General features: G+C 39.1%; 1 protein-coding gene across 5 annotated transcripts in view; it reads left to right on the top strand.

The window, feature by feature from the left end:
- Gfm2 (GTP dependent ribosome recycling factor mitochondrial 2) overlaps positions 1–13,509 on the top strand; it is a 39,838-nt gene that overhangs the window by 1,057 nt on the left and 25,272 nt on the right. For 2 of the 5 annotated variants that reach the window (XM_041663304.1, XM_041663305.1), the window contains exons 2-7: positions 1,625–1,709; positions 2,619–2,703; positions 4,433–4,490; positions 5,738–5,835; positions 9,382–9,507; positions 10,311–10,399. In XM_041663304.1, the coding sequence (XP_041519238.1) occupies positions 1,665–1,709; positions 2,619–2,703; positions 4,433–4,490; positions 5,738–5,835; positions 9,382–9,507; positions 10,311–10,399 (501 nt within the window). In that variant the 5' untranslated portion in view covers positions 1,625–1,664. Of the gene's footprint in view, positions 1–1,624; positions 1,710–2,618; positions 2,704–4,432; positions 4,491–5,737; positions 5,836–5,919; positions 5,938–8,111; positions 8,239–9,381; positions 9,508–10,310; positions 10,400–13,509 lie in introns of those variants that run through there. The other 3 variants (XM_041663306.1, XM_041663307.1, XM_041663308.1) reach the window with 3 other exon arrangements.

Here is a 13,509-nt window from a genome sequence, read left to right as displayed (position 1 = left end):
TTCTGTGATGCCATAGATGAAAGATCAAAGTGCAGAGATTTCTAGTGGTTTATCTAAGAAGACCTGAGACTCCAGCAAGTTGTTTTTGGTTTTAGTTTTTTTGGTTTTTTGAGACAGGGTTTTTCCGTGTAGTTTTGTAGCCTGTCCTGAAACTCACTGTAGACCAGGCTGTCATCAAACTCACAGAGAACTGCCTGCCTCTACCTCCTGATGCTGAGATTAAAGGCATGCACCACCACCTTTCAGCTTTTGTTTTGTTTTTTAAAGATTTTATTGAAGTGGGACATACATCCAAAAAATTGATATACTGCAGATTTATGTCTCAGTGGGTTTTCAGGCCCTATTTAATCAGCTTCTTCTTTAATCAACTTCTAGATCAAGAAATTACTTTAACCTGAATCTAGGAATTGCTGTTCTTTTCCCAGCTGTCATTGCAGGCACCTTTACATACATGGCATGCATTCACAGGGACACAGAAATAAAAATAAGTTTTAAATCTTTTAAAATTACTTGTGCCTGAAATAAGTTTTGTAGTGAAAATAAGATTGATAGCTTGAGATCTTCCATTCAGCATAAAGAGGAAAAGAAATTATTAAAATATTACTTGATAAAGTAATATTAAGAGCTAATGCTAATAGGGAACATTTTAGCAGGAAGACAAGCTGAGCATGACTTCCTGTATAACTGATTTCTCATCGTCTCCCCAGGTGCTAGGGTGTTAGGTCCTCTGTCTTCCTGTCACACCGTTGGTGTTGTGAAGACTTGGAAATGTGGGTTTAGGTCAAATCCAGGACCCTGGGCACACTAGCAAGTGCTCCACCTGGGGCGCCCTCAGGGTTAGTGCGTACAAGCCAAGGTGCTCTGCTTCTGCAACCACACGAAGATGGCTGACTTCGCTATGTCTTTGTTTTATTTTCATATATTTATGATTAAAAATTAGAATATGTAGATAGATTTTTGTTGCCAATGAGAAACTACCAAGTTTGCATGAGAATATTTATCATAGTTTATTCTGTATGTTTAAAATATATTTTTATTTTTTAATTTTTAAAAATTTAATAGTTGTGCTTCAATTATATCATTCTTTTTTTTTTTTTTATTTTCGAGACAGGGTTTCTCTGTAGCTTTTGATTCCTGTCCTGGAACTAGCTCTTGTAGACCAGCCTGGCCTCGAACTCACAGAGATCCGCCTGTCTCTGCCTCCCGAGTGCTGGGATTAAAGGCGTGCGCCACCACCGCCCGGCCAATTATATTTTTGTTTGTCTTTTTTTGTTTTTTTTTTTCTCTTTGAGATAGGATCTTACTATGTAGCCCAGGTGGCCTCAAATTTGGCAACCCTCCTCCCTCTGCTTCCTTGGAGCTGGGATTACAGATATCCACCAAACTCTCAGCTTTTTATACCTTCATTTAAGAATTAAGGTGTCTTTTTTAAAAGATGGACAATTTAAGCTTAAGAACTGTGTATTTCATTTCGTACAAAGTTTTACTTTTTAAATGATGCATTGAGTTTTTAGTAGCCAGAGTTATTTCTATTTTTTTAAAATATGCAATCCTATTTCTTATATATGCCTTACTGATTTAATGTGTATATTTATTTTATAATTGTGTTTGTTTCTTTTTTCAGGATAAGATATTAGAGGGTCACAATATTTACCAGCTGGAGGATGTTTGCAGTGAATAATCGGAAAGTATTCAGTGTACCTCTTAATGTAAGTGTTTCTTACGAAAGGGTTGTACTTTAGTAGCCCAATTGTTTTTTTTCCCAGGGCTTAGTATTACTTATTCTAAATTTAGCTTGGTCAAACTACCTGAATTTAGTTGGAAATGCAATTTAAAAATTTCCTTAGCAGTAAAAAGAGCGAGCAGCAGACAGAATGCCATTCTCATGAGGTAAAAAAGAGGAAGGCTGATGTTCTCTGTCTCTTCCAAGAATGGCAGTACTGAATGCTCACCCTTACACTGCTAACTAGGAATGTGCCGTGCATGTAATTCAAATATCTGTAAGTTGAAACATCTGTGAAGTAAAGTTCTGTCACATCATATCAAGATACGACATTATTGTTAAATAGTTAAGGTAAAATTCTGCAGAGCTGTTGGAAACCAATTTCTGAGGTATTGTTGACACCTGCCTCATGTTTCATGAGCAGTGTCTTCCTGTAAGCTTTATCCTAACAGTAGAGCTCCATGTGTTATTTTGAAAACTCACATTTTCATTATGTATTACAAATATGAATCGTCAAGCAGTACTATGCCCTCTGCCACTCACCTACTGAGACTGTGCTTGTCGGGGCTGCTCCTCCTCCAGCAGTGATCTAGCAGGGAGCCTTGGTGAAACCCAGACCCTGCATGCCGTGTCCTGAGGCTGCCCATTTCTTTTGCTAGTTTAAAATTACTCGAGTGGTATTCTGCATTATATATCTTTCTCTTGGACAAGGATATAGAGAGATTGTTGTTACGTGGTGGACGCTGCCCTCAAGCTCAGGGTCTCCCCTCAGCCTCCTGATTGCTGGGATGACAGGATGTGGCACTGCACCCACAAGAAGATGTGTTTCCTGGATTCCATGTTTGTTGTAAATGATCAAATAAAATTACTATCAATTTCTTTTTCTCCCTCCTAGACCATGTGCTACTGTAAAATAAAGGCAATTTTAAAAAGATCAAAGACTCGGGTGCCTCTTCGAAGAAACTACAGCTCCCCAGCAGGTACAGATGTTAGCGCTACTGGAAATGCTCGTTTTCTTCTCTTGTGCGCCGTCTCTCACTTTCTGTTTCGTAACCTTGCTTTTTAGAGGTTTCCAACCTATTTTAGCTTTTGGCTATTTCCTTGAGATTATTAGGTGAGAGTGTTTTGGTAGACGTAAGGGAGATTGATCTTCGTGGAGTCATCGCTCCCCCTCTGCCGGGTGGTCCTCTGATGAGCTGAACCAAGGGAGGGGCGAGTTTGGTAGCTGGCTGCTCACTTAGTGAGTGAGTCTGCTGGTGGAGTACCCTCCTGGGAGATACTCTGTGGTTCATTGCTGAGTTTTACGATAACATGCTTTATGTCGAGATATTTTAATAAAATAATTTATTTTGAGGAGTTTTAGAAGAAGTTGGGTACATATTTATCTGGAATAGTTTAAATGGAGGCCTGACTAGTAGGACCCGGAATACCCGGGAGCTGAGCACCTCATTGCTCATGCCTTCCTGTGTTTGAGGGAGCAAGCATACAGTCCTGGATGGAAATAGCTTAATTTTTCTGCTGTTCTAATTAGCATGTTCATCGTGTGCAGTGATGGAGGGCCATAGTACTGCCTGGCTGCTGGTCTGCGAGGATGCATTGCCAGGCTTTGGTGTTTCGCCCCTACTGGTTTAACTGTGGCATGTACTTTGTCTTTGGGTCTTTAGATTGCCCAATGGACTTTTGAAAATCTAAAAGTTTTTATTTTAGAAATTTAGAAGACTTTGTTTAAAGAGCATGAAAATAGAAATTAAATTCACAAGTAAAATTGCTGTAGCTTCAGTATAATTACTGAAACTTAGGCTCACGTGAAGTGATCTTTGTGAACATTTTTCTGTAACAAATACTGAGTAGATGTCGGGGGGAGGCTCTCACATTAAAATTCTAGTATTAGCAAGGCTGAGGCAGAAGGCCCCAGAGTCTTAACTCTCAGCAGGACTACATTACATATAAGCCTCTGCCTCAAAACCTTAAATAAAAGCTGGGTGCAGTGGTGCACACCTTTAACCCCAGAATTCAGAGGCAGGAGGATTTCGGTGAGTTTGAGGCCAACCTGATCTACATAGCAGGCTAACCAGGACTTCAGAGTGAGACACTGCCTCAAAAACAAGCCAAGCAAAGAAAATACTAAATAAGTAAAATAAAAAAGAAACACTACTTAGCTATTTAGAATTCGTATCTTTCAGCTGCTACTGACTGATTGCACACAGGCATCTGCCTATAAAGGCCCAGGGCCTGGCGTAGCTGAGGGAAGGGAGGATCTAACCTGCATGGCAGCTCACAATCACTTGGTTACTCAGAATGCTTCAAGACTTGGAAATGCAGGCTTCCATGCCTGCACATTTACCTTTCCCTTTTATATAGGACCTCTGTTACCTTCTATGTTATTGTTATGAACACTGGTTCTACAGTTCTGTAAATAGAGGTGTAATAAGTAACTGGCTGAAATAGATCTGTAGTTTTTAAGGGTTTAATTTAGAGATTGATGTTCATAGGTGTGGACTGAAAAAAGAAATTGTTATATAATTGATATTTCTACTATCAATTATAACTTTCCTACGTTGGTAGAAAATAAATCTTAAATAACTGCATTTTATTTAGCTTGATTTGGAATGTTGTATTTGTTTTAAATTATTTTGTATGTTTTCATTTATAAATTAAAGAAAAATTTTTACTAATCTAGTAGTTTAATTTCAATTCTCTTCCTGTTAGGTGTAATAGGAAATGATGTCAAATCCCTTCACTCCATCATTAGCCCTCCCGTGGCGAAGTAAGTACTGTCGTTACACTGGTTCCCAGTGTGCTGTTGACAAGTTGACAAGTCTTCATCGGCAGGCTTTCCTAGTGATGTATGCAATTTCTATTGTAAATGTTAGCATGTATCTCAAAAGATACTTTTTCTCAGTTAAGTATTAAGATTTTTTTAATGTAACAAATGAATATAAGCAAGTCTTATATTGTAGTTAGCCCTTTTTTACTTAGCTCTCTTGTCTGATAATGTGGTAGGATACATCGACAGGAATGGGTGGGTACAAGAGAGGGTGGTGTGGGGTGAATACGACCAAAGTACATCACATGCGTATATGAGAATGTCACAGTTTAGTCTATTATTATGTATACTTAATATACATATATGAGAATGTCATGGTGTAGTCTATTACTGTGTATACTTAGTATATGTACAAAGTACATTACATGCATGTATGAAAATGTCATAGTATAGTCTATCACTATGTATACTTAGTATATGAGAACGTCAGAGTATAGTCTATCGCTACGTATACTTAGTATATGAGAACGTCGTAGTATAATCTATCACTACGTATACTTAGTATATGAGAACGTCATAGTATAGTCTATCGCTACGTATACTTAGTATATGAGAACGTCATAGTATAGTCTATCGCTACGTATACTTAGTATATGAGAACGTCAGAGTATAGTCTATCACTACGTATACTTAGTATATGAGAACGTCAGAGTATAGTCTATCACTACGTATACTTAGTATATGAGAACGTCAGAGTATAGTCTATCACTACGTATACTTAGTATATGAGAACGTCAGAGTATAGTCTATCACTACGTATACTTAGTTTATGAGAACGTCAGAGTATAGTCTATCACTACGTATACTTAGTATATGAGAACGTCAGAGTATAGTCTATCACTACGTATACTTAGTATATGAGAACGTCAGAGTATAGTCTATCACTACGTATACTTAGTATATGAGAACGTCATAATATAGTCTATCACTACGTATACTTAGTATATGAGAACGTCATAGTATAATCTATCACTACGTATACTTAGTATATGAGAACGTCAGAGTATAGTCTATCACTACGTATACTTAGTATATGCTGAAAATAAAACCCAATATGCTTTGCATTTGTCTTTGTACATAATTACATGTACTATAGGAATACTAATCACCTGTAGATTCTCACAGCATAGATATTTTGATTGTAATATGTGCCTCATAATGCATGACTTTTTTCCCCTTTTAAACAGAATCCGTAATATTGGAATTATGGCTCATATTGATGCAGGCAAAACTACTACCACAGAACGAATTCTGTACTATTCTGGATACACAAGATCATTGGGAGGTTAGAATGGATTCCTCCTCTCCCCAACCCCCACTAGCAAAAGAAGTCAACTAGAGTATGGCATGGAATCTCTGATGTCTAAAATGACAACATTAAGATAAGGTAGCTGGCAACACCACCAGAAGAGGGTCTTCTGAGATTTAGCTAAGCATTGAGCACCCCCAAGGCTGTCATGGGCCTCACTTGGCATTGGCCTACTGGAGGTTTGTAGGACAGAACCACATTTAGTGTTAGATGTTTCTTTTTGCAAGAGCACCCTAGTGGAGAAAGCAGTTACTTTCCAGGGTTCATATAAGGGACATTCCATACCCTACTCAGGGAAGCCCAAGGTGTGTAATTCCAAACTGTAATTCTTTAAGGAGGTAGATTTTATTTTGGTGTGTGTGTGTGTTGAAATAATTCTATTGTTGACATACTAGCCACATAGTTGACATACTTCTATTGCCTGATTTATTTAGAAGAAAAAAATCTGGAAAGTTAAGGTCAAATTCTCTATGGAAAAGGAGATGATTTTGTTACTCCATAGCTTAGTTGTGTTTTCTGAGGTATGCAGTTTACTGCTCAATTGTAGCTTTTGCAGATTGTAGTTAATTCTCAGTTGGCCTGCACTTATTCCCCAGAGCAGCTTTTTGCTTTTATTTGCACCAATTTTTCTGTGCATTCTTTATTTATTTATTTTTGACAATTTTGTATGTACATATAATGTATTTTCAACCATCATTACCTTCTGTTGTTCCCCACACTCTCCTGCTGACCCCCTTCTTCCCAACTGGTCCATTTTTCATTTTCATGTCTGTATGCGTGAGTAGATCTGTGTGAGTGTCTGAATGTGTGTGAGAGAGTGTGTGTCCCTGAATTTAAAAGGGTGAACTTGCATGAGCGTAGATCAGGGGTTACTGGTTCTAAGTGCTGGCTGAGTCCCATGGTGGGTTCAGGAGGTCTAGTTTATATGTTTCTCTTGGGAGCCATTTTCCTAGACACTTGGAAACATAAGAGACTAGATGCTTAATAGAGGAAAAGAACATTTAGATTAGAGTCTTCGTGATGGTATGTTGGGGACTGCAGACCACAAGACCCTGAATTTCTTGTAAACAACTTGTTTTCCTCTGCTTTGAGCAGCCTGCAGCTGCTCTGAGCACGAGACCCTGATGGAGGGGAGTGGGTTCTGATGAGTCTGCAGCTGAAAGATCCCAGGAGCTAGGGCGTGGCCAGAGCCCTATATGAGCTGCCCCTGAGCACAATAAAGTGGGCATTCTTGACCAAGGATGACCTGTGTCCCCGTGTCTCTGTCTGTCTGTGTGCGTGTGTTTTTAAGTCTTCTGCTTAGTTCCCAGCTCGTGTACCGCCCCTTAGCGCAGGTGCTGCAGTGGTAGATTCTTAAACACAGGGCTACCTAGGTTTCCACTACTTATGTGAATGAGGATCTGACCGATGGCAGGGTGTGACGCACCGTCAGGCTTCTCTTGCTTCATAAGTCTGACGGTAACCCTTCCCTCATGCCCCCAGTTAGGGTACCTGAAGTGACTATAGAGTTTCTAAGTTTCAGTTGTTTAAAATTATAGGAAGTTTTAACCTGTTTCAAGTGTATTTACAGTCAATATAGTTTAAGTATCTTTTATCCATATGATTGAGATATCAGAAATATTTCAGTTATAATTTTTAGTTAAGAATGTTTACATGAACTTCACTAATTGGGAATTTCTATTCTGGAAAATCTAAAACCAGAAATTGGAAATACTGGGAGGCTGGGAGGAGGGGAAACTTTTTTTTTCCTTTTCTCAATAAAAAAAAAGAAAAAAAAAGAAATTGGAAATACTTCAAAATTTGAAGCATCAAGAACTGATTTTAGATTTCTGTAGGCCTAGAAACTAAATTACACAGCTCTGCTGACCAGGGTTTGCTTTGTTGATTAGAATAATAGTCATTACTGTGGGGGCCACAGTTTTGATTCCACTCCCTCTTGACTAGAGGTCAGAGAGTTCAAACCTGTTCTTGCTCCTCAAGGATGAAGGACAGGATGTTTGACCAAAGGTGTAGCTACTGGACGCTTTGCTCCTCAAAAGCCAGAGAACAGGATGTTTGGCTTAGGGCGTGGTCACTGGGTGTTTTGAGATGTCAGGAGGTAACTATACTTGTTCTTTGTATCATGGAAGTCTTGTTTGTGCCCTCCCCTTTTGATTGGCTATAGGACGGTGAGAAATAAACTTGACTTTTTGCTCCAGTATTCACTGGACACCCTCCTGACTCTACTGTCTCTTGTCTATTTCTTCTCTCAGTCCACACTCCACTTCTCGGGAATGTACGGACCAGTCGGGCCAGATCCAACACATAATAGCATGAGCCAGATGTGGTGGTACACATTTTTAATCCCTACACTAGGGAAGCAGAGGCAGGCACGTCTCTGTGAGTTCGGAACTAGCCTGTACTACATAGTGAATTCCAGGCCAATCAGGGCTACGCAGCCTGGCTAGACTTCTTACCAATACATTTCTTTATTTTTCTTAATGTTGATGTTTAAATTGTGTGTATGTATATAAAGGGAAGCTAGATGCCATTTTAAGGGGTCTTCTGTTAATGTAAGTTGTAGTATAATGGTGTGATATCTTACATTCATGAATTTTGAATGGTAAAAATAACTTTCATGTATTATTGCCTGTCAATTTAATCAGAATAAAAGTTGTAATTCATCTGAATGAACTCTCAGGATTAAGTTTACTCCTGGGTTTATACTGAGAACTTTTCCTCAGGCCTTATTTGCAGACAAATCCTTGCTCTGGAACACTGAGCAGTGAGAGCCCTCGTAAAGGGTAACTTGACCTGGGAAGAATGTTTCTAGTCCTCACACAATGTGGCTGCTCCAGGGCATTATTGAGCTGCACTAGGTCTCAAATCCTGCCTCATTTTGTTCTTGTGACACCTGGGTAAGGGTAATTCTGGTATATTAGCTTTACTGTGTAGACCAGATAATCAGGATGTAGGAATAGGAATATAGTTAGGAGGGAGTTTAATTGGTGGACTTTGATCTGCTCTATCCCCTAGCCAGGAGTGTGGGACACAGAGTGAATAAGAAACATCAAGCTACGACTGGAGAGATGGCTCAGTGGTTAAGAACACTGACTGCTCTTCCAGAGGTCCTGAGTTCAATTCCCAGCAACCACATGGTGGCTCACAGCCATCTATAATGAGTCCTGGCGCCCCCTTCTGGCTTGTGGGCACACATGGAAGGAATGCTGTACACATAATATAATAAATAAATAAATAAATATTTTTTTAAAAAAGAAACATCAAGCTAGAATTCAAGGGAATGAGTGTGTGGTTGATAGAATTTTTTTTTTTAAAGAAACTTCCATGAAATCATTCTGAAAAGGCCTTTTCTCTTTATGAGGATTTTATATAGAGAAAATAAAGGGCTCTAGGTATTACACTGAATATTTTGGGGAGCTTTTATTCTCAGAGTAGATTACGCTATCCCAGTCCCGTAAGTTATTGAGAACAAGTAAGATGCCCTTGTTTTGAACTAAACCGTGGTCTGTTTTTCTCGATTAGATGTCGATGATGGAGACACGGTGACGGATTTCATGGCTCAAGAGCGAGAAAGAGGCATTACCATCCAGTCAGCAGCTGTGACATTTGACTGGAAAGGGTACAGAGTCAATTTGATTGACACACCAGGTATGGTGCAGGCTCACCATGCAGAGACTCCGTGTCGCTCAAACTGTTTCTTTGTTTTTTGGTTTTGTTTTTTAAATCATGGTGAAAACATTAAATTTCTTAGCCATTTTTAAGTGTACAGCTCATCATATTTATCATATTTAAGTCACTGAAACAGATCTCATAGCATTTCATCTTCTAGAGCTGAAACTCTGTACTTAGTAAACAACTGCTTTTCTTGCCCCTCTCCTCACCGTTCTGCTTTCTGCCCCTGGTCACATGACTGCTCTAGACAGCTATAGGTGGAGTCACACTGTATCTATCCTTTTGTGATTGGTTTACTTCAATTAGTGTTAAGTCTTTGTGTAGCATGAATTCTGTCCCTTTAAGGCTGTATAATATTCTGTGTGTATACTTGTCTCTCACTGTACATGAGGATTGATGTTAGGATTCCTTGTAGAGCTAAAACTTTTAGATGCTTAAATCACTTGTAGAATGGTGTAATATTTCCATAAACCATATACATCCTCTTGTATGCCTACAGCATCAAATATAAGTGACTGCTATGTAAATAGTTGTTATTCGATATTATTTAAAGAACAGTGACATGAGAAACAGTCTCTCCATGTTTAGAATAGACACCTTTTTTTTCTAAATCTTCTCATCTCCAGATTCAGAGCCTGTGGGTGTGGGGAGGCAACTGCCCGCACCACCATATTTGTTCACTATGATCGTGTTCACCATCTTTGTGGGCACGAGGGATGTTGCTGACCCATGTGATGTTCTGTGTTGAAGATTTTCAGTACTTATTATTCTTATCTTAGGTCACGTGGACTTTACCTTGGAGGTTGAACGCTGCTTGAGAGTGTTGGATGGTGCAGTGGCCGTGTTTGATGCCTCCGCGGGTGTAGAGGTAAAATAGTGACAAAGTGAAGACAGGACAGCAGTGCGATTTCTTTAAAATGTAGGATGTATCAGAATTAGTTAATTATATCCCTCTATTTGGTAAATCCATGTAAATCAGGTTGTGGTTAAAGGAAGTTGGAATTTAATAATAAAATGTAATCTCAGATTTTTTACAATGGAAAGAAAAGGTTTGTTTGTTTTTTAGAAAATATGATGGTTGATATTGAAAACTATGAGGAGCCTGAGATTCTGTTGATTTTATTAGTCTATATGTAGTTACTACTACCTGAGTCATCGATCCCCAAGTCCTAGTCTAGAGAGTGGCGTGAAAGGAGCTGGACCAGCTGGTCCTGTGACAGGGTAAGAGGAATGGAAGTATTTTACGGTGTGCAGTTAACATTCCTCCATGTTGCTGTGGAGGGCTGACACTGTATTCTCTAGGGCAGTCAGCAAACCTACCTTTTCCTCCCAAGGGAGACACTACATCACAGACTGCTATAGAAGAGTTTCTTTTTTAAAAAATCTATTTATTTATTATGTATAGAGTGTTCTGTCTGCATGTATGCCTGCAGGCCAGAAGAGGGCACCAGATCTCATTACAGATGGCTGTGAGCCACCATGTGTTGCTGGGAACTGAACTCAGGACCCACAGAGGCGACTCTTAAAAGAGGGGAGCCGGCACTGCTAGCCGTGCCGTCACAGGAATCATCATCTCCTCAGTTACTATAAAGATTCTTAGGAGGGGCTGTAACTCATTTCTGGAGTATTTTGCCTGGCTTGTATGGGTGCCTGAGTTCAAGTGCAGCATTCCTACCCTCTCCCCCTACACACAGGTATGCATTAAAGTCTTTGAGTCAATTCTGAAAATGGATATTTTAATAGAGCTTATTGCTAGTAAGATGAATTATGCTGTTTTTATTTTTGTTTTGTTTTGCTTTGCTTTGTTTCAAACGGGGTCTCATGTATCATGACTGGTATGGAACTTGCTGTGTAGATGAAGCTGGGCTCAAACTCACAGAGATCCACCTGCCTCTGCCTCCCCAGGACTGGTATTAAAGGTGTTTGGCACCACCTTGTTTGTGCTATCTTTACAGGGGAGTGTGCTCTTAAAAACTGGCCTTGTTGAATACATAATCCATTTAAGTTCTTCTGCCCGTAAATTATTTTAATTAAGTTATAACAATCAGTATCTTAAAAATGGGACAAAATTGATGCAGTGTGATCCTTGGAGAAAGATCCAACAGTGTGTAGTCCTCCCAAAACGTCCCATGTCTTATCATGAGACAGTGATTAGTGAGAGCTAAGTGAAAAGATGTGGCAGGGAGAACTGCTTGCAAGTTTCCAGAAATTTAAAAATAATAACTTTTAATATAAGCATCATAAATGATAAAAGGGAATCATGAAGAACTAGTCTAGATTAAAAAATTTAAATAATCATAACAACTGAATGTATTTTAAATCCTTGGTTGGATCCTAAATTTAAAATGAATTAGAAGACATCATTGAGGTAAACAGAAATTTGAATTATATACTACGTGAAAATATATGTTGAGCTTGAAATTTTCTAAATGTGATCATTATAATTGGTTATTTAGGAGAAAATCATTATTTGGAAACAAATGCAACTGTCTCCATATCTCCTCCTTACTGTTGTGACCCAGCCATATCCAGCTGTGTACTTGGTCCATGTGCAGGGCTTTTGAGAAGGAGGCACCAACATAAGATACCATTTTGTGTCCTGAAGAGTGACTGATTCAGAAGAGCAAGGCTAATACTGATGGTTCCGCTGGAGCTCACGCTGCTGACAGGACAGTAAAACAATGCGGTGACTCTAGAAGGCTGTTTCTTATAAAGTTACAGATACACCTGTGCTGAAACCCTTAATTCAGCTGGACAGTGGTAGCACATACCTTTAATCCCAGCACGCACGAGGCAGAGGCAGGTGGATACCTGTGAGTTTGAGGCCAGCCTGGTCTACAGAGCAAGTTCCAGGACAACCAGGGCTACACAGAGAAACCCTGTCTCGAAAAATTAAAAACCAAACCAAACAAAACAAATAAACCAATAATTGCGTTTCATTTTCCAAGGGAGTGAAAACATTCGTCAGAGATTTGTTCAGAATGTTTGTGGTGGCTAGACTCAACAGCAGCCATAAGCTGGCAGCTACCACTGACGGATAGAGAAGCTGATCTGTCTGCATCAAGGTGGACAAATCAGAAGCTATACTAGTTATATGAAACTTGAACCCATGGCAATGTGTCAGACCTGGTTTCTTACAGAGGGCTGGAGAGGCATGAGAAAATTCCCTGGAGTGACAGCATGTTCTATGTATTGATTTGATTAGTACTTACAAGGTCTGTTTCTTATCAAAACTCCATCTATATGCTTAGTCTGTGGATTTTGTCATATAAAATTTTACCTAAGCAAATAAAAAACTGAGCATTGGGCTTTTCATGTTTCTCAGGCCTTATGACTCTTTGAGATACAGGTGTTTTAATAGAGTCAGACTATATTTATAAATTGAGTGTGTGCAGAAATGAAATCAATTAAACAAAAAGAATATATGAATTACTTATAAATATTGATACTAGTCTGTCCGTCACACTACCCTATTGGTTCACATGAACATTCGAATATTCCATTGAAATATGTGATTTTTATAATGATAGTGGTTTTATTCTTTCTTATTCCTTAAGACAAAATCCTTTTTACCTCTCAAAAACTGACATTAGGAGATGTGGTAGCGCCTGCCTGTCATCGCAGTGCTTGGGAGATGGATGTAGGAGGATCAGAAGTTCAGGATCAGCCTTGCTGTGTAATTAGTTCCAGGCCAGCCTAGGCTTTATGAGACCTGATTTTAAAAATAATAATCAAAACAAATTACTTCATTATTTCATACTGGGAAAAATAAAGTGAAACAAGAAGTAGACCTGGTTGCAGTTAAGTTCTCTTTTGAGAGCTCTAGGTGTCTCCCGCATTTTAAATCACTTTGTGTGGGAACCTAGTTCACCTAAGCCGCTTGAATCTTCCAGTCGCTTCATCTATTCCCTGTTGTGTTCTCTGGGAGTGAGGAGGCCCCTGGAAATGCACTGTGGGTTCTGATTCTCTGCCGTCATC

The sequence above is a fragment of the Microtus oregoni genome, unplaced genomic scaffold, assembly GCF_018167655.1.
Source record: "Microtus oregoni isolate MIOR12 unplaced genomic scaffold, Mior012 000014F_ref0000157, whole genome shotgun sequence".
Taxonomy (NCBI): domain Eukaryota; kingdom Metazoa; phylum Chordata; class Mammalia; order Rodentia; family Cricetidae; genus Microtus; species Microtus oregoni.
This window is presented reverse-complemented; position numbering and strand designations above follow the sequence as displayed.